General features: G+C 48.5%; 1 protein-coding gene across 4 annotated transcripts in view; it reads right to left on the reverse strand.

Annotated features, from left to right (window-relative positions):
- Positions 1–4013: 4013 nt before the first annotated feature.
- Positions 4014–19990, reverse strand: part of NCOA6 (nuclear receptor coactivator 6) — a 47993-nt gene continuing 32016 nt past the window's right edge. For all 4 annotated transcript variants that reach the window (XM_082065608.1, XM_082065607.1, XM_082065605.1 and 1 more), the window contains 6 exons: positions 17623–17744; positions 13738–16740; positions 12095–12163; positions 10364–10400; positions 7745–7893; positions 4014–4614 (listed from right to left, as the gene is read on the reverse strand). In XM_082065608.1, the coding sequence (XP_081921734.1) occupies positions 4568–4614; positions 7745–7893; positions 10364–10400; positions 12095–12163; positions 13738–16740; positions 17623–17744 (3427 nt within the window). In that variant the 3' untranslated portion in view covers positions 4014–4567. The remainder of the gene's footprint in view (positions 4615–7744; positions 7894–10363; positions 10401–12094; positions 12164–13737; positions 16741–17622; positions 17745–19990) is intronic.

Consider the following 19990-nt stretch of genomic DNA (forward strand, 5'->3'; position numbering starts at 1 on the left):
GGAGAGCCAGCAGCAGCGCAGCACGAGCACCAGCACTTCTCCAGGACGGCGCGTTCATAGCTGCTGTTTGCTTGCAAGAGAAAGGCCAAGGAAGTGCTGTTGGTTGAAGAGGTTGCCTTAAGCCTGCACTAAGGTGCACCGGAGAACATCACCATGCGCCCGGCAGAGCAGCCGGGGCGCTGGGGAGGCCCCGCTGCCCACGCAGCCGCTCGGTCGCCCCCTCCGCACCGCGCTTTGGAGAAGAGGAAAGACAAGCCCCCAGTTTTCCTCCATCACCTGTGCTGTAGGACCGACAGCTCGTCTGAAACTCAAAGCTGACAAAAAATGTCCTTTTGTGTGTTACGTGTTAACTTGGTGTGAGCAAGGTCAGTCAAGGAAGGGCGTCTGCTTCTTGTAGGACACTGTTGGAACATTTGCCGTGTGTCAACAGGCTGAAGGACACGACTGCCTGGAGTATGTTCGTAGTGTGCCTGTGCGTGTGTAACCTGGTTTTGGTCGTTAGGTTGTAAAGCTGTCTTTTGACTGAAAAAAAATCTAATATAAAGAAAGAACACAAGAAATAAAAAAAAAATATTTAAATGCTATTTTATGTGTATTCCTCTAAAGTCTGTGAGTAAACCAGGTTGCAAAAAGCTTTGGTTTTTTAAATAAGCTTTTACAAGTCAATGCTAAGTAACAGAGTCAAGTCAATAGGGAAAAGTCGCCCTTGAAGACAAGGGTGCACAGGAGAGGGGATGGTGCGGGCTGGGTCCTTTGAGGGGATTTTTTTTTCTCTCCCCATTACCAAACCCTGAAACTCAGTAGCTGATCAAGGGCCAAAGCAGATGCCGATTGCCCTGAGAAAGGGGCGTTCGCATCAGCCCGAATCCACAGCAGCAGCTGTTTCTCCGAGCACACAACAGCCCGGTACGTTCCTACCGTCCCTGGCTGAGGCCGCTGCTGCCCCGGGGCGATTCGGGGCTCGGAGCATCTGACATGAGGAGAGGCCGCGAGTGGGACGCTCCGGGGATCCCGTCCATGGGTGCGCACACCTGGGGGAGCGCAGGACACAGCCGGGCTGCTCTCAGCCCGGGGCGGGAGGAGAGGCACAAACCGAGCTGAAAAAGAGATGAAATTCTACTTACACGTAAGAAAATGCCTTTTTGCTGGGAGGGTGGTTGACCACAGGAGCAGGTTGCCCAGTGAGGCTGCGGAGTTTCCATCCTTGGAGATGATGAGTGGACACAGCCATGAGCAACCTGCTCTGGGCAGGGCGGGATGGGGCTGGCCCAGGTCAGGTCAGAGCAAGGGGGCGCCGGGTTGCTGCCGTGGTGCCGCAGCTGCTGGGAGAAGCACGCCAAGGAATCGTCAGGTTAGATATCGGGGAGGAAAAAATAGGCGAGAATGAGCTTAGATAAAGCTCATGGGAAAACTGAAGTCGCAGCAGGAGACAAAGCACAGGGTGACTGGGGCTGGGAGGGACCTCAGGAGATCTTTGGTCCAAGCTCCTGCTCGCCGCAGGGTAAATACCGAGTTCTGACCGTGTTGTACAGCCAGTTCGTGAAAATCTCCAGAGACCCCTCCACGCCCCGGTCCGGTGTCCGGCTGCCCCTGGGGGAGCCTCCTCTTCCCACTTATCCTGGGGCTGTTCCCCCGTCCCAGCACCCACCTCCGCAGAGCCCGGCTCCATCTCCTCCAGTACCTGAAAGGGTGATGAAGCCCATCTCCCTCAACCTCTCCCCTTTGGCCAGGTGTTCCCAGCCCCTGGCCATCTTGGTGGCCCTTTGCCGTGTCCCCTCTACCTCATCAACATCTCCCTTGTGTGTGGGGGGGTGTGGAAACCAGGGGATAATATTCCAGATGTGGTCTCACAAGTGCCAAAAGAAGGGGAACAATCTCTTCCCTCACCCACTGGCTACACTCGCGCTGGCCCAGCCTGGCACAGCCACCCTCCTCGCTGCCTTAAGCCAGGCTTAGCTTGCTCTGACTGCCGCGCAGCTCCCCAGCCGGCCGCTGCCCAGTGCACCACTTGGGCACCAGTCCCTGGGTCCTCCGCTCCCTCCGGGGCTCCTGCCCAGGTGTAGGATCTTGCATCTGTCCTTTCCCAAGGTCCAGGTCCCTGTAGACACTGAGTCTCAAGCTCATCTGCTTCCCATAGTGTGTTTTTGGCAAACCCGAGTGCACTCTCTCTCGTCCTTGAGTTTATTGGTACGCAGCCCTCACCCGTGACGACAACCTTCTAGTTTTGTGGACTTCGTCCAGCTCCTTATTCTCCAAAACTTCCCAGCTGGCCTGAGCAGCAACAGCAGCAGCGAGTCCGCTGGGCAGGGCGATGTCGGGGTGCGGCTGGGCCCTGGGCGCTGAGCGGGCAGGACGTGGACACAGCCCCGCGTGGGGCGGCTCCGGCCCCAGCGCAGCCTCTGCCCGCGTGGGACGATCCCGCCCTGTCCTGAGCACAGACAGACACGTGGGATGAAACCGTTTTTGTGAGCTGGACAAGATGAGGGTTAAGAAATGCAACGTGGAGAATGGAAGCAGTAAAAAGGGTCACTCCAGAGACTGCTTCCTAGTGACTGTACTTAGTGTGGGAGCACATACAGACATACATATAAGCATGTATCAATGTGTATGTATGGATCTATAATCCTAAAGGAGTAGATAGTTTTTGTGGAAACCACCTTCATACACTACCCCCCGATGTATGGGGAGTGTGAGCAGCCAGAGGGCAGGTGTTTGGAGAACGGGGGCAGCGGCCCCGGCCCAACACCCGCACCGAGCACCCGAACCCGGCAGGGAGGACACACGTCAGCCTTGCTCAGGGTTTGTCACCTCATGCACAAATAGGTCATTCATGCATTATAAAAGGTGACGGTTCAACCAGCCTTTTGCTACAGATGTAAATACATTTTAAAAATAAACCATAAGAAAAAAAAAAAAAGGTGAAAGTGTCTATTTGTGCAGAAAGCAGCAAGAAATCAGAAGCTCCTGGCTCCTCCGTTTCTCCCTGTGCAAGTTTCCCGGAGCAGACGTGACCCCTTTGCCGGGCAGCACTGGGCCCTTGTGACCAGGAAGCCAATGGTACCTGGGGTGGGTTAGAAGGGGGTGGTCAGTAGGTCAGAGAGGTTCTCCTGCCCCTCTGCTCTGCCCTGGGGAGACCACACCTGGAATCTTGTGTCCAGTTGTGGCCCCTCAGTTCCAGCAGGACAGGGAACTGCTGGAGAGAGTCCAGCGCAGCCACCAAGATGCTGAAGGGAGTGGAGCATCTCCCGTGTGAGGAAAGGCTGAGGGAGCTGGGGCTCTGGAGCTGGACAAGAGGACACTGAGGGGGGACTCATTCATGGGGATCAAGATGGAAAGGGTGAGTGTCAGGAGGATGGAGCCAGGCTCTTCTGGTGACAACCAGTGACAGGACAAGGGGCAATGGGTGCAAACTGGAACACAGGAGGTTCCACTTGAATTTGAGAAGAAACTTGTTCCCGGTGAGGGTGGCAGAGCCTGGCCCAGGCTGCCCAGGGAGGTTGTGGAGTCTCCTTCTGTGCAGACATTCCAACCCGCCTGGACACCTTCCTGTGTAACCTCATCTGGGTGTTCCTGCTCCATGGGGGATTGCACTGGATGAGCTTTCCAGGGCCCTTCCAAGCCCTGAGATCCTGGGATTCAGTGATGCAGTGATCCAGCACACCCAGCCCGTCCCTTCCGACAGCAGCGCGGTTATCAGAGCAACTCGCCACAGCCACCGCGTCTCCCAGGGTGTCACAGCCCCCCGGCCCCGCTCCCGCCGCCATTCCCGGCCGTGGTGCGTGCGGCCAGCGGGCGCTCGCGGCTCCACCGCGCGCAGCCGGGGGCAGGGCGGCCTGGGCCCTGTTTGTCTTGCAAAGCAAGAACAGCTGCATCGGTTAATTCGTTTGTGGTTAAACAAATTCCTTTCTAAAGCTCCATATAAGGAGCTTGCAGGCCTAGAGCTCTAAATAATCCCTCCAGTCTTCCTGTTTGGAATAACGCTGTTGTTGCTGCTAATAATAATACAACCCAAATTACGGGACAATAGCATTTATTTAGAGCACGAGGGATTCCACATTATACAAACCCTTAAATTTATTTCTTGTTTCACTGGTCCATTTCTACAACAAATACATCAAATCTACTATATAATAGAATTATTTACATTTCCAAACAAGATCGGGTCTGTTTATAAACCCTCTTACTGCTATTCACATACAGTACTTAAACAACAGCACAATACGTTATTTAATACCTAAAAATGACAACCCTGTACTCTAATTCCTTTATGAAAAGTGGAAACAAACAAATTTACAATTGTCATCCCCTCCCCTTCCATTTCGTACAAACACATTAACCTAATGTGCTAACCCTGGACTTCACTGCGTAAATCCAGGGGGGTTTAGAAGAACTCGGTTTTTATATCTATTTATCAGTTTTTTAGAAAAAAAATCATTTATTGAGAACAGTATAATATTAAAATGACTTACTGTACAGAATTTTATTTAAAAAAAAGAAAAATCACAGCTCAAAATTGCTATCGGTAAATTCACACTCATTTACAAGTCTCATGTTTCCATGCAGTAATTTACTTGGATTTTCTTCTTTTTGACTGCATTGCACTGGCACTCGTTTCTGAAATCAAGAGAAGAGAACAAGCGTGGATAGGGGGTCGGTAACGCCGTGGCGCACAGCGCCCGCGCTGCCCCTGCGTCCCGCGCGGACCGCGCCGGAGCCACCAGGCGACGGGCCCCGCCGCAGCAGCGCCCGCGCCGGAGCCACCGGGCGACGGGCCCCGCCGCAGCAGCGCCCGCGCCGGAGCCACCGGGCGACAGGCCCCGCCGCAGCAGCGCCCACGCCGCGCAGCCGCCCCCACTCCACCGAGCTCTAACAGAACCGACCTGACCCCAAAAGGTGTGTTTAACCTGTTCTCCCGGAGGGAGCCGCTGCGGCACAAACCGCCCCCGCCAGACCCGAACGGGGAGATGGTTGTAAACCCCCCCAGGAAGGTGTTTTGGAGCCTGGCACACGAGTTCAGCACCGAGCAGTTTGAGTCCGTGGAGAGTCAGAAACAAGAAAACGAGTCTCTCCAGCGGACATTATGATTCACAGAAAAATGCAGAAAGATACAAAATACACAGCGCTGGAGCAGAACAACCAGAGCACGCGCAGAAGCTGCAGCGAAAGCAGATGCCATTGTCAGTGCACTTACCAAGGCACTAAGTTTCCGTTCCAAAACAACAACAAAGAGTAAGGACCAAGGGTATTTGCATCTTTAGATTATTTTTTAAATGTGATTTTAAATGTTGGCAATGGATCTTTGGCTCTTTGCAGTATTTTCCAAAAGCTATTCTAGCCGTGTGTATTTTAAGAGTCAAAAGGGAAAAAATTTCCAAGACATCTAAAAGTAGAAAAGCAACGGTACAAGCTGCTAAACGTCGTGTTAAAAAAATAATCGACGTTTCAAAATTCAACAAACTCGAAGCTATAGGAAATGCTGAAACAGCCCTTGCTGGAAAGGTACTCCAAAAAATGAAAACACCAACACAGCACCGGTTCTCGGGAGAGAAACGGCTCAACAGACACGACTTCCAGTCACCGGAGCCGCCTCTGGGCAGCAAACGCTGCGACTCGTCCTGGGGCAGCGGCGAGAGCTGAGCCGGCACTGGCCCAGGCCCAGGCCCAGCCCCTGTCTCAATCCCTGTCCCTGTCCCAGGCCCAGTCCCAGGCCCTGTCCCAGGCCCAGTCCCACGCTCAGGCCCAGTCGCAGTCGCAGTCCCAGGCCCAGTCCCAGTCCCAGGCCCAGTCCCTGTCCCAGGCCCAGTCCCTGTCCCAGGCCCAGTCCCAGTCCCAGGCCCAGTCCCAGCCCCTGTCTCAGTCCCAGTCCCTGTCCCTGTCCCAGGCCCAGTCCCAGGCCCAGTTCCCAGCCCCTGTCCCAGGCCCAGTCCCAGACCCAGTCCCTGTCTCAATCCCAGTCCCTGTCCCTGTCCCAGGCCCAGGCCCAGTCCCAGGCCCAGTCCCACGCCCAGGCCCAGTCCCAGGCCCAGGCCCGGGCCCTGTCCTAGTCCCAGTCCCAGTCCCAGCCCCTGGCCCAGTCTCAGCCCCTGCCCCTGTCCCAGTCCAGTCCCAGTCCTAGTCCCAGTCCCAGTCCTAGTCCCAGTCCCAGTCCCAGTCCCAGTCCCAGTCCGTCAGGAGCAGTACCAGCAGCTCCCTCTCCTGTTTTTCCTAATTGCCATTTTTATAATGACTTTAATCAGCCTCCAGGCCAGGAGCACACAAACCAGATGTGCTTTCTTGAGCTACAAGTCACTAATAAACACGTAAACCAGAGCAGGCACAAGTGGCGAAGCCTGTTCGCTCCCTCACTCGCCGCTCCCCAGCCCCTCCACCGCAGTCCTGTCCTGCTCTCGTCTCCTGGCCCCGGGCGCCGCGCTGTGGGACCTTCGTTTGCACACAAAACCCTGCGATTCTGCCGCAGTTTCGGATGCACGTTTTAAAAACAGCGATTCTACTTACAGAGGTAAACGAATAACACAGTCAGTGCAAAACCTCTAAGTGAGTTCTGGTATTATTCAAATTTGATGTAATTTTGCGTTCCCACATTTTCAGAATCTGACGTGCCACTGGTTGTCATCTTTAGGTTTATCCATGACAGTGTGTGGGCAGGTCATGGGTTCAGATCCCCTCAAGCTCAGGGAGGTATCACCAAATCGGTTTTACATTGGCTTCACATTGTTCAAACTTTTCTTCACAACCATGAAAGTTATTTTTACAACACAGACTTAGATTCCTCTGCACAATCCTGCCACAAGAAGTTAAATTTAACTAAATTCAGCAGCCACAGAAGTGCAGAACATTTAGGTCCCTCCGTGTAATCTTCAAGAGTCATTGCACAATTACGTATAGCTGGAAGTCTTCTCTGGAACTCTTAAAATGCAAATATTCTTGACAGCAAACTCTAGTATCTTCAGTATGGAAAATGGTTGCTGAATTCAACTTGACTTCCTTTTATAATAATTTTATATTAATACCTCTTTGTTCTGTATGTTATTTTTAAAATATTGGTGGAATGTTGCCTCTTGACAGTCTCTACCCTCTCGCACAACTTTTGTCCACCTGAATTAAATGACCCTTAAACACAAGGAGCGGACACAGCTTCGGGAGCGCAGAACGACCCTGCGCACCGTGCGCCCCGGTCATCACCGCATTTATCACACAAATGCTGCATCCTCTGTTAAAGACTGCAACCTGTGTAGAAATAAGGCACGTCAGCAACTGCTAATGCCACGGTTAATATGTGTGATTTTTGGATTTCACGTGTTCTTGGCAAGAACAGCCGGGGCTGTGTGTCTGAGCGCACCTGAACCTCAGCGTTCGGCTTTGCGAGAGCCGACCGTGCACTGGGGAAGACTTTAGCGTTTGTCTCGTGTCTTTCAGGCTTCGGGAAACACAAAAAAAGTCCCTTTTAGTGGAGTACAGTCCTTTTAATGGCAACATATCTGGCAAGAGAATTCACCTAGGCAAGCTTGCAGAACACTACGGTGATGAGTCCTGCAGACAACGAGTTCCACAAATCGAACAGTGGGAAATTCACACAAGATTTACTGATGTCAGTAAACACTTCCACACCGACCTGTGTCTAAAGCATTGGAACTAGAGCGAGCAGCACCCAGCGCGCAGGAGCTGTGCAGCAGCGTTAGGGCTACGGCCCGGGGAGGGTCGGTACCTCCTGCCCTCTCCAGGACGCGGCGGGTGCGCGTTTTACCTTTTGCGGTGCCGGACGCGGACGCTGGTCGGGACGATCTCTTGCGCTGCCCGTTCTCTACAGTTTCCTGTGAAGCGGCAGAATCCTCTGTTCTTGAATTTCTTCTATTTGGAGTTTTAGACTTTTCACAATTCTCTTTTGTCTCATTACTAATAAAGTGGGACAAAATATTTCTGATGAAGTGTAAGAAGAATTAGGTTTTTCTATGCAACTCAGACAAGCTGGAGGATGGACCGACACAGGTACCAGTTCCGGACTATTAGCACTGAAGATATGAAATGCTAGAGATACCAGAAGGTTTATCAGATGAAGAATGACCTGAGTAAGCCAGAGTACAGTCCGTTTCTATGAAAAATTATCAGAGGATACAGAACTGAGAAGTCCTCAAAGAGAATATTTTCAAAATGAGAAGACCAACAAATTAGATGCATTATAAATTGTTTGCTCTGCTTTCCACAGGTGCCACCATTACTGAAGTCTAGGAAAAGCAAACAAGTTACATTAGAGACTGCTACAGTACGAACACAGAGCTGAAATTGCACATGAACACAAGGGCATTCGCGACCATTCGGTGAGTGCGCCACTGCTGGATTTACTGCCAAGGCTCACTCCACCGACCCAAGTGATTCCTTCACATATTAAAAAGCTTAATGCTTATTTAAAACTCCCCAAGCTTTAAAACTTGAAGTTAAAATATGTTTTATTTTTTATAATAACAGAAAGCTTTTTCTGCTATAAAAAATAATTGTAGGTAGTGTGGAAATCCGTGTTTCTTGTCACTGAGATAAGGAATGGAGCGCTGCGCTGCGTTTTGTAATTAAACTCCTCTTTTGTTTTATCACTCTTAACCCTGCAAACTCATCCTGGGGTTTGGGTGTTTTCTCCTTAACGCATTAATGCCAGATAATTTCCAATCACTATGTGGTTTCTGAAGATTAAGCTAAACTTATCTCCTGTGCATTCAAAGCTAAGTACCTAATCAAATAAATTGTTCTGCTGACAATGGAAAAGGAGAAAGGAAACTCATTTGAAGGCCTTTGGGTGATACTTGCAAGAGGTCAGGAAAGGCTCCTCAAGCAGAACTGAGCGAGAACAGCCAGAGCAGACTGTGCGTGACAGACGCAACCGCAGAGTCCTGCTCTGAGGAACAACCACGACCAATGGTTGTAGATTTAAGTAACAGATACGTGTAATCAAACACAATTTGTCAACTACAGGAGAGACACACATTGCCAAGCAAGGAAACACACAGTAGAGGAGAATTTTGAAGCACACGGATTGTCTTAGATATAAAATAAATATTGAAATGTGTTTCCCCAGAAGTCAGCACCATGGGGGATCTACAAACCAGATCCTACAAACCAGATCCCCCAAAATGGTCACAAACTGGTCACCTGTGCAGCTGGAGCAGCCACCAGAGAGACCGGAGGCAACAAACAGGCACCATCACCTCAAGTTCAGTTCTTACCGGGAATTTTTACAGATTGTAATGACTAATCCATCGTTTGGATTGTCTCAAAGGAACCAACGCATCACTTCTCTCCTTCCACAGGAGGAAATCAAGTTGGCCCAAGTGCAAACACTTGCAGTGCTCTGCAGTTACGAGGCTGCTCTCCAGTTTGCAGCGTGTGGCGTTAACTCCGGGAGCTCCGGGCCGACACTGCGAGTATCAGCCACCACCACACCCTTTCCAGTCTTGTCTGAAACGCATCAGGGCAGAAAAATCCTAACAGAAATGGTAATTTGATGTGCTGAAGGCGTCTGGAGATGGGTCATGCAAGGACTCTGCATTTGCAGAATCTGCTCGTCTGCCACGTGTCAAACCTTCAGCTTTTTAGAAAAATTCTACCCTAAAAAAAGCTTGGGACATTTCAGTTCATCTTTGATATTAACCAGAAAGATCCCAATCTGTGTGAAGGTAAATGTAGCTAAAGATTCAATTCAGAGCTGCTCCTGATCTGATAAAGTGTGTTGCGTTGCTTCCCTTACAAAAGACGACGCTGCCTCGTTTCCTGATGAACCAGCTGGACTAATTGCACCCCCATCACCCACTGACGAGGGCGGCATCAAAAACCGGCCCGTCGCGCCAGCACACTTACCAAAAACCCTGCCAAGGTCTGTCCCTACAGCTGCCTAGACTGAGCTTAATGCCTGGGGGGGTTAGAATCTAACAGAAAAGGATCTTGGAAACCATATTTTCTTCTGACAGAACCCAACCATTTGAAACTGATCTCTTAATTACTTAATGTCTTAACTGGGACAAGATGAAGTTTCTGCCTGGCTTTCCTATCAGGTTTCTGCAAAGTGTCAACAAGCAAACACAGAAGATTTAGTTTTGATTTGTGTTCAGAACAGTGGAAACATCAAGACCCTGATGTGAAACACTCAGGCCTGAACGGATAAGAGGAAACAGTGTCCAAAGCATGAGGACAGATTGGGGAAAAGGTTACCCCACGTTCTGCACTTGAGCAGTGTTCTGAAGCATTCAGCCCGAATCCTCAGCAGGACAGAGAGAAAATGAAAAGCAGTAGCAGAAGTTGTGCAAATGAAGCAAAGAGAAAGGGATTTCCTCCCAGGGAAGCTACATCTACTCCGAGTCTACACAAACCATCTCCTTACCTTTGACCAGCAACTACTGGAGCATTTGTTTCAAGTTCTACAAGAGAAAGAGATAATTTTTAAGTCTGCTGACAAGGCACGGCCATCTCACATTTTTGTCATTATGTATTACGTTCGAAGAATAAACTTATCGATCGTTTCTATCAAGGCAAAGCAAGGGGACATTTAAACCCTGAACTGCTGCAGGATGCGCTGCTCCTGCCCACGGGCGCAGGGACGAGAGAAAACGAGTCTGTTCCCTTTTTACACTTGCATTTTAGGCTGTTTATTACTTCTAAAACTTCTTGGTTTTACTAATTTTAAACCTTAAAAATACTCATCTGTATCTATTATCTATGTAAAATTTTGCTTTAACCCAACCCAACTCACAGCGATATCTTCTAATGCAAAGGAAGACAATTTTCTGAAGCTAAATTATACTTCTACTGAATTGCAAAAGCCTCTCAGGAGTTGATACAAAGTCTGACCTGCCTCCTTCCTCTCCCTCTCTCACAGTGATTTTGCACATGCAGAGCAGGTTTCCCTGTGAGTCTTCACGACAATAAGCAGCTCTCCTTTTCACCAGGTAACACCTCTCATCTTTTTGCTGCCCATCTTTGAACTGTCCCCAGAACGCCGGGGCTGTGCTGAGAGGGCCTGTCTGCACCTCCCACCGCGCGCCCCAGCTCAGCCCCGGGACAGCGCTCAGCACCGCGGCTTTGCCTTCCAGATCAATTAGGAGCCAAAGTTTGTCAGTGTGCGCAAGGAATAAAGGTGTAAAAAAAAAGGAAGAAAATAGATAATATTTGTCCCCTTCTGGTAAATAGCCCTTAAAATTTGTATTGGAACATCAGACTCTTCAGTGTAACAAAGGAAAAACAGACTAAGCTAAATAAGAATTACTTTCCTTCCTACCTAAAATTTGAACAGGGAGAATGTTCAACCGTGGAAGTTGATAATGTGAGTTATCCCCAGTATGGGCACGTCGGCACCGGGGCCGCGGGTGGGATGTAACGTCACAGGTGGCACGAACACCTTCTGGTGGGAGCTTAAAGAATAAGCTGGCACAATTTCTCCTTTCTGACAGCTCTACTGCCACTCATATTAGAGATGGCAAATGGATGGAGAGCGGCACTCCCATGTGCAGGTCCACGTCTATCCATCTTCCCTACTCATCTCAGAAACGCCGCCTTTTAAAACCCCGCAGAATTGATGGTGAAACACCATGAGAACAGATGGCAACAACCAGGAGCCATCTGCCAGGGCTGCCCCTCGGGACCCTGCGGAGGGGTCATTAGAAACTGAACAGAAAAGACGAGATTACAGCTCTCAAACTGACCTGCCCAGCTCGGCTTTGGAAAGTATTTCCAGAAGTGTCTCATATAAAAGAAAAACCCCCATTTGCTCTTGGTAAAACGTGAGAAGGCAGACACAGCGCGTCACTGCGGCTCCAGGCCCTGCGGCTCCTGACTGAGCATCCGCAAACTGCCTCGGGGATTTCTCATTTGTTTTTTCATTTGTTGATCCCATAGTGAATCTCCAACAAGGCTTCTAAAGCACAATGTATCTAACAAACGAAAACCATCCCAAAAGCACAAATAATTAAAATAAAAAAACAACCCCCAAACTACCAAACATATTAGTGACCATTAAATAAATAAATAAATAAATAAAAATTAAAATAAATGCATCTTCAGCTACAAACAGAGAAAGTTTAGTTCGCCTGTATTCTGTTTTCCAAAGGAGATTTACCTGTTCTTTGAACAGTACTTTCTGGTGTTGCAACTGAACTTTTTTTCTGTGTTAACTGTTGAGAGGACGCTGGAACAGAAGCGCAGGGAAACAGCATTATTGTCAAAGCAGCCCCAGGATTTCCTGCTGTGCGGTCAGGCACAAACGCCGACTCTTCCAGCTCACTGCAATTGTCCATTTACAGATGCAATGTTGAAACCCACCCCTCTATCCACCCCCACCCCAAGTTTAAACCTTGGGAAAACTATCCCAAACAAGTTTTCTCCAACTAGAATAAGTGATGAAATTAAGTATCGTAAACCACATTTTTAAAAGTAACAGGTTTTTACCCGACTGAGAAATTAAAGTCCTAGAAATGAAAGAGTTTAGTCCAATGCTAATTTCAACAGAAGTTCTGGGGGAAAATAGCATCTTTATTAATGAATCAATGCCCTCACTCTTCCAATTAAATTGCAAGAGAGCAAAATGTGCTCCCTTGAAGTCCTCTGGCAATAAGATGACGTGACTTAACATTTCTTAATGTTACCAAGATGGAAACCCAATTCTGCTGGGCTAACGCTTAAGTAGTCTTCTTTTATATGTGAGAATGAACTTAAAAATAACACGAAGGTAAGAAGTTAAACATTCATGTTTAAATAAAGAATATCCACTTCCATTTTTCCCAAACACGCAGAATTCCTTCTGCGAAGCTCGCAGTAAACATGCCCATCTTCTGATGGCACGTGGCCACGACACGTCAATGGCCACAACACGTCAGTGGCCACAACACGTCAGTGGCCACAGGGACCGTCACATTCAAGGTGAAGTTCTCAGTCCCACTGACTTCTGTGGGCTTTATCTTGTGTCTAAACTAATGATGTAAACGCGGTGGGTTTTCAGACACCTTCCCTCGAGGGTCATGGTTTATTTCCACACTATTTTCAACAGATTAAAAATGGCATCAAGAAATAGCAGCAATGCCATAAATAAAGTCTGTCAGATGCTCAAATTAAAATAGTAAAGGATAAACCAGTTCAGATGTGAAGGTATTTCATGGTTTTGAATTGGGTATAATTAACTTATAATCACTTTTTCAGGTATTTCTCTGAAATGAGCATTTTAATTTTTCCCTGGACATAAGGGCTTCCAGTTTTCCTTTTCTTCCGGAGGTTATTCAGCTATTTCCCTACGGGGTCCAGGTTGTTCAGAGATGGAACCAATATAATTAGGATTAATTCAAAATATTGTAGTTAAGTCAACAAACTGAAATCAGTAACAAAAATAAAAAGTCTCTGCCGAGGCTGAAGCAGAACACCAGTACATCTACTGGTATAAAAAGCACCTTAAGTGTTGCTTTTGTGATTACTGATACACTCACTTTTTCTCCCAGTTTCTAACAGTTAAGTGAAATCACTTCTGTTATTGCATCATATGTTCTTGACAAATGCCCCACTTAAGCAGTAAACAGAAACTGAAATAAAACATCTGAAACATGAATCTTGGTGAAATAAAACCCTGTGCGTCACTCAGACATTAGAAACAAAAGCAGCTGTCAGCCTTGGCTACAGCGTCAAAATGTTATTACATTCGTGAATAAAAATCCATGGGAAGTTTACAAAAGCAATCTTAGTTGTTCCACGTCCGTGGGGTAGCGCTGGACTTACCTGCGCTCTGCAGCAGCTCCTGATGCGCTCCTGCTTTTTCCTCGGCCGTGCCAGCGCTGGTTTGCTCGGCCGGGACGCCGCCGTGGTCGCTGCCGTTAGCGCTGGGGGCCGCGGGCGCCGGGTCGGGAGCTGTGGGAGCGGGAACGGCCGGGGCGCTGGGAGCGGGAGCGGGAGCAGGAGCAGGAGCAGGAGCAGGAGGAGGAGTGCTTGTGGAGACACCGGGGGACGCGGCAGGAGCAGCAGCCGCAGGGCTGACGCCGACACTCGCGTTGCCAGGCCCAGAAGTGCTCTGTTTTGTAAGACTGGGTGATGCAGGTGTCACAGTTTTATTATCCAGTTCTGCTGGTGATTGCTCTGTTCCCAAACTACTCGGGACTGACGCTTCTAGTCCCTGACCTTCTGTTTCTCCATCCAAAGCACACTGCTCATCCCCTTTCTCAAGGGAGCCGGTGACTTTCTTGCACGCTTTAGTCAGCAAGAGTTGGCCAATCTTGTCTACTTTTCCCTTTCCCTTGCTCGATGAAACAGGACTGCGCCTGTTCCCAGAGCCCGGACTGCTGGTCAGCAGAGGCGGAACTCCGGGCCCCGGCTGCGCTGGTGCGGCAGAGCACGGCTCGCTCGGCCCGCCCGCCTGAGGAGCCTCCTCTGGGCTGAAGTCTTTGCCTTGCTGAGCAGGGAGATGTGAGGGAACATTGGCAGAAGTCGTAGTGGGAGAAGGCAGCTGGACAGGAGGTGCCAAGGGGTTAAGAACCAGCGGCCTGCTGGTGGGAACGCTGGGAGCAGGGCTGCTGGACGACGTGCTGGGAGCAGCGGGCCCGGAGGAGAACTTGATATTCTGCGGTATATGCAAAGGACCAACAACCGCCACTGACTGAGGCATTAGACTGGAGCTAGAAGTCATCGGGGCTGCTGGAATCGTACTGGATTGAGAGCCCTTCATAACCTGAATTATTGACGATGAGTTTATAAAAACGGGTGTAATAAACTGTGGCCGGGCGTTCGACTGAACTGCCGACTGTCCCTCAGAAACCATCACTTTGTTCCCTACGTTGGGCATTGTGACAACAGTCGACACTAATGCAGGTTGCAAGTGAGACGGCAATGGTGCTGATGTATTAGCAGAAGATGTAATAGCGTTTGAAGTTACAAAAACTGTTATCTGGTTGGGGGGTAAAGGACCTGATATAGAAGAAGAGCTGACAGGTCTTTGCATTACTGGAGGAACACTCTGAGCAACGTTTGAGTTTATTTCTCCCAGTTCCTGCTGCCCTGAATTTGAAGAGGCCTCATTGTTTTGAGGCAAGCTAAGTGAACTAGATGCCTCTTTGCTCGAGGATGCATCTTGCAGCGGAGGAATGACAGCTATCTTCTTTAGCTCCTCACCAGTGGTGACTATCGGTGCCATTTCAAGACCAGTCAGCCCAGGGGGCTTAATGGTTACATTAGGAGCTCCAGAATTATCAAGAAGTTGACTTAAAGAAGTTGGTGCCTCCCTCAGGGCTGGAGATACCATGGTTTTACTTTCCTCCAAGACTGGAAGTTTACTGGTGTCTACGGTCTGCCCGTCTTTTTTTGACTGTTCTTCTGGAACCAACATTTTCATTTCTGGAGCAGGGACACCTTTTAGTTCAATACTGGGCTGGTCTTTGTTACCTTGGACACCTTGTGCGCTTGGACACTCATTATCTTGCGGCACACTAAGGCTCTCCTTATTGTCTTCAGGAACCCCTGTGACAGCAGGTACAGAAACTGCAGGATTCTGGTTACTTAGCATGTTATTATTTTGAAAACTTGTAGTCACAGGTGTTGGCAAAGAAGAGGGACCAGCCATCATGTTTCTTTGTAATTCCATGTTCTGCAAGAGAGATGGATTCTGCTGAGGTGTCAATGATAATTTAGCTGCTTTTGAATTTTGTCTGCCAGGGCTGGGTGTAGTTTTCCTACTGGATCCAGGACTGGACCTTCGACTATTGCTTGGACTCGCTCTCTTTGTTCCTCCACTGTTGGTTTGTTTGCCTGAATTGATGACAACACCTTCCAATTTGTGTGACTGCGGAGCAGCAAAACTAGACTGATTGTTAATTGTGAGGTTTGATGGGGCTTGTCCAATGGCCTTCAAAGTAGTGGGATTAAGACCCTGCTGATCAAATCCTCTATTGAGATTAGGCCTGGGAGGTAAAGGAATATTAATCTGGGGAGGGAACAGACCAGCTATAGAAGCATTGAGTCTCTCTGGAGACAAACTGATTTCTGATGGTTCTGTGCTAGGTGGACGGTTATTAGGAGTCTGAGGATAGTATGGCCTTGGGCTTGCTCTGTTTGGCGTTTTAGGCCTTGAAGTTTGTGATGGGGCGGCAACATTTGGAAAATGGTGTGTAAGAGCAGTAGGCAGAGAACTGGACTGCTGCTGGGGACTTGCACCTTGGGCAGCTGCAAGGGAGGATGGTCCCGGTTTGGGTCCTGTCATCATTAATTGGTTCTGTGAAACTACTAAATGAGACGTCAAATTATTCTGAGCTCCTGATGCTGGGGGGCCTTCGGCTCCACCTCCTTCTGGAAGGGAGGATACCGATGACACCTCTCCAAGGGGTGAGCTGGAAGGATTCTGTACATTATCTTGATAAACCATTTTCCTTGCATTATTTCCCAGAGGAGGATTGCCCGGCAAGGAAATTCGTTGCTTATCAGGAGACGGAGGCACCGACCCCGGACCTTGGAGGTTCACCATGACCGGCATGCTGCCGCTCTGCTGCATCGGCATTCGCTGAGCGTCTGTGTTCACGGGCCCTCTGGGGGGGTGAACTCCCTGCGGAACGGGCAGCCTGACTGACTTGGGATCCTGCTGCATCATGAGCATCATCATCATCTGCTGCTGCTGCTGCGGTGTCTGTGGCGGGGCCTGGCCCTGCTGTGGCTGCGGCTGCTGCGGCTGCTGCGTGTGTGGCAAGAGTTGAGGTGGCATCTGCTGAAGTGGCCTTTGCTCCACTGGCTGCGATGGATAACCTACAACGACGAGAGGACACGTCCATTGAAACCAAAGAAAAATCAGAGAAAGCAAGATTTCTGTAACAAACAGGACCAGATGGAAAGTATGGCCCATTTATCTTACGCGAGGCTTCACAAATAAGGACGAAGATTTTAGTTAATTCTTAAAAATATTTTTACTTAATATACAAATGACTTGCGTGACATTTAATTGGAGAAGACCGCTGAGTGTATCCTGTCATCTACCAGCTATTATTCCAGATTCACTGTACCTGAAAAGCCTCTGCAACTGTCCGTGGGCTTGTTTTCACTTGCAAACAGAGACTTGGACTTTCGCTAACTAATACTGTTTAATGCAAACAAGACTTTGACAGCGGGACACAGACATACCTGCTACACATCCAGCATTCTCCTAGTGTACAAAACAGAATCTGTCATGTATTCCTTGGCCAAACACAGTGCTAAGAACCACCTGTGTGGCTTTTAATATAAATTACTTCACGGACTTTGGATTTAATCCTAACTACATGCAAAGGATAATTCCAGCTGCAACCCTCTTGTTATAACTCTGAAAAATCATCTAGTGGTTAATGCTGAATTTTTATGGCATCAGTCCATGCTGCAGTTAGAAATACAGATTTTTTTATCAATTATGTTATTGCTGAATAACTCTACACTATTCAATACGACACCTGCAGGATGATACAGGAGAACGTGACCATATTCAAACTAATTCAAACAAAACACTTAAACAATGGTACCTATTAGTTATTAGCAGGAAAAAAAACATTTTCAACTTGAACATACGATAGCACAAATTAAATTGAACTGTCAGAACGCCCAGTAAAAGCTCTCCTATAGTTATTACACTCATATAAACCACACAAAAAGTCCTAATACCTGGTGGCCTACTTGCAAAATCTGGAAGTTTAGGGCCTGAATTATCTAAGTTCATTCCTTGCTCTCCAGACATGGACGACTGATCACTCTCCTCCAGCCCAGCTGGACGCAGTTCTGAAGAGCTGAAAGAAAAAGAATTGCAGTTAAGATCCAGCCCTCACATCAGCATTTGACTTCTGCTTCCGTAACTGAGGACTCAAGTAGATCATCGTTAGCACTTTTCACAGACCTGCACGTAACTCACTGACACAAACCGCTGCTTCTGGTGTAACAGGACACACTCGAACACAGAGCCCGGTCTGCTGACACCCACCCCTGTGCCTTAAACATTACTGAAAAGGAAACGAGTTGCCTGGTGTTCTACTGATTGTAAACATTTCTTCTGTTTCTGCCTTGAATGTGAGTTTTATAACTAAAAGAATGCCAATGGATATTTCAAATTATATATATATATATATATGTATGTATTTTTAAAAAATTAAATAGCTTTCCCTCTCATAGCGCTGTGACATCTGTATAGGTAAGTAAGTACCATGGGTAGATACACAAAAATTTATTTTAATGGCAGCACCATTTCTTCCAGTATCGTACCCAGAGGTGACCAGCCCAGGGGATCAGAGACGGCTGGTAACACCACAGCACTGATGTATCAGACATGTACAGTCACTTGCCAGAGCACAGACCCTTGGGGGACAGCACAGCTGCGGATGTGACCACAGAATCACCGAATGGTTTAGGTTGGAAAGGACCTTAAAGCTCATCTAGTTCCACCGTCCTCCACGTGCAGGGCCACCTTCCAGCAGCACAGGTTGCTCAGATACTCAGGGCTGGGGATCCAGAGCCGCTCTGGGCAGCCTGTGCCAGGGCTCACACCTCACAGGGTGAGTTTCTTCCTATCATCTAGTCTAAATCTACCCTCTTTTGGTTTAGAACTGTTACCCCTCATCAGAATCCTGCAATTTCTGTACCGGCTGCGACTGGCACTCCTGAGGACAACAGAGAGCCCTCATGCGCCTCAAGATACCACCCGATACTGGACTCCCTGGTAAGCGCCCCCCCAGCATTACTGCAGGTCCCCTTCAGGTACAGAAGGTCCACACTAAGGTCCCCCGGAGCTTCTCTTCTCCAGCTGAACCCCCCAGCTCTCCCAGCCTGTCCCTAGCAGAGCTGTTCCAGCCTCGGATCATTCCTGTGGCTCCTCTGGCCCCTCTGCAGCAGGTCCATGTGTGTCCTGTGCTGAGGACCCAGAGCTGGACCAGCACTGCAGGGGGGTCTCACAGAGCGGGGCAGAGGGGCAGGATCCCCCCAAACCTGCTGCCCATGGGGCTGGGGATGCTGCCCAGGATACAGTTGCATTTCTGGGCTGCAAACACACATTGCCAGCTCATGTCCAGATTTTCACCCACCGGTGTCCCCAAGCCCTTCTCCAGGGTCACCTGATGCTCCAGGAGACTCTCTTAAGACTCTTAAATTGTTTGGTTTCAATGCCCAAAACTTCCACTGAACCAAGACAGCTTTTGCAGACTTAGATAAAAACAAGTTTCTATAGTTATCAATATATATGGTCAGAGGATGTAGGATATAGAGGGATGAAGAGTAACCGCTTATCAGCTTCATGAATATATGAAGGGTGTAGGGAGATCTACAGAATATAAGTCCTGAGTTAAAATTACAGACATCAAAATAAGACCACTGCCACCAAAGTGAGGCGGAATCATGCAGAAATGCCAAGAGCAAAAGACATTTTCAGCAAAAGAATGTGAAGTATATAAAGGCAGAGAGATCGATCTTATTTCTTTTTGCTTGAGAGTAACAGCTTCTGGCACCTGTACAGCTGACAAGGAGACGCAGACGTGTCCTAACGTCCTATTAACTACTTAACCAATGGTCAAAAAGCAGCGTGTGCCTTCAGAATCCCTGAACTATCACAGGTCAACACTGGGAAGAACATAAACCAAGAGAGAAGAAAGGCAAGACATGGGGCAAACACAGAACCGCTCACCAAGGAAAGTATTTGAGTTAAACCTTCTGTCTAATGCAGCACATCACCGACTTTTGTGATGCACTTGTTGTACACTCACACACCTCCACCGATAAAGTTGATGAAAACTGGCAAAATACATATTAGCAGCCACAAATGAACAAAAATCCTGGCAGGAAAATCACCCAGAGGAGCTGCAGCCTTTGATGTAGGTGCCAACAACATGGAACAACTGCCTAAAACTGCAAATACAATCTTGAGTTTGTAATTTTGCCCTTTGTGATTCATTTATAATGGTGGGAGATTCAAAATGCTACAGTTAAAGATCAGATAAAACGCCAGTTTAGAGCATCACTGCGCAAACAGGTTTAACCTAGAAAACAATCA

This window comes from Streptopelia decaocto (assembly GCF_964273445.1).
Source record: "Streptopelia decaocto genome assembly, chromosome: 14".
Taxonomy (NCBI): Eukaryota; Metazoa; Chordata; class Aves; order Columbiformes; family Columbidae; genus Streptopelia; species Streptopelia decaocto.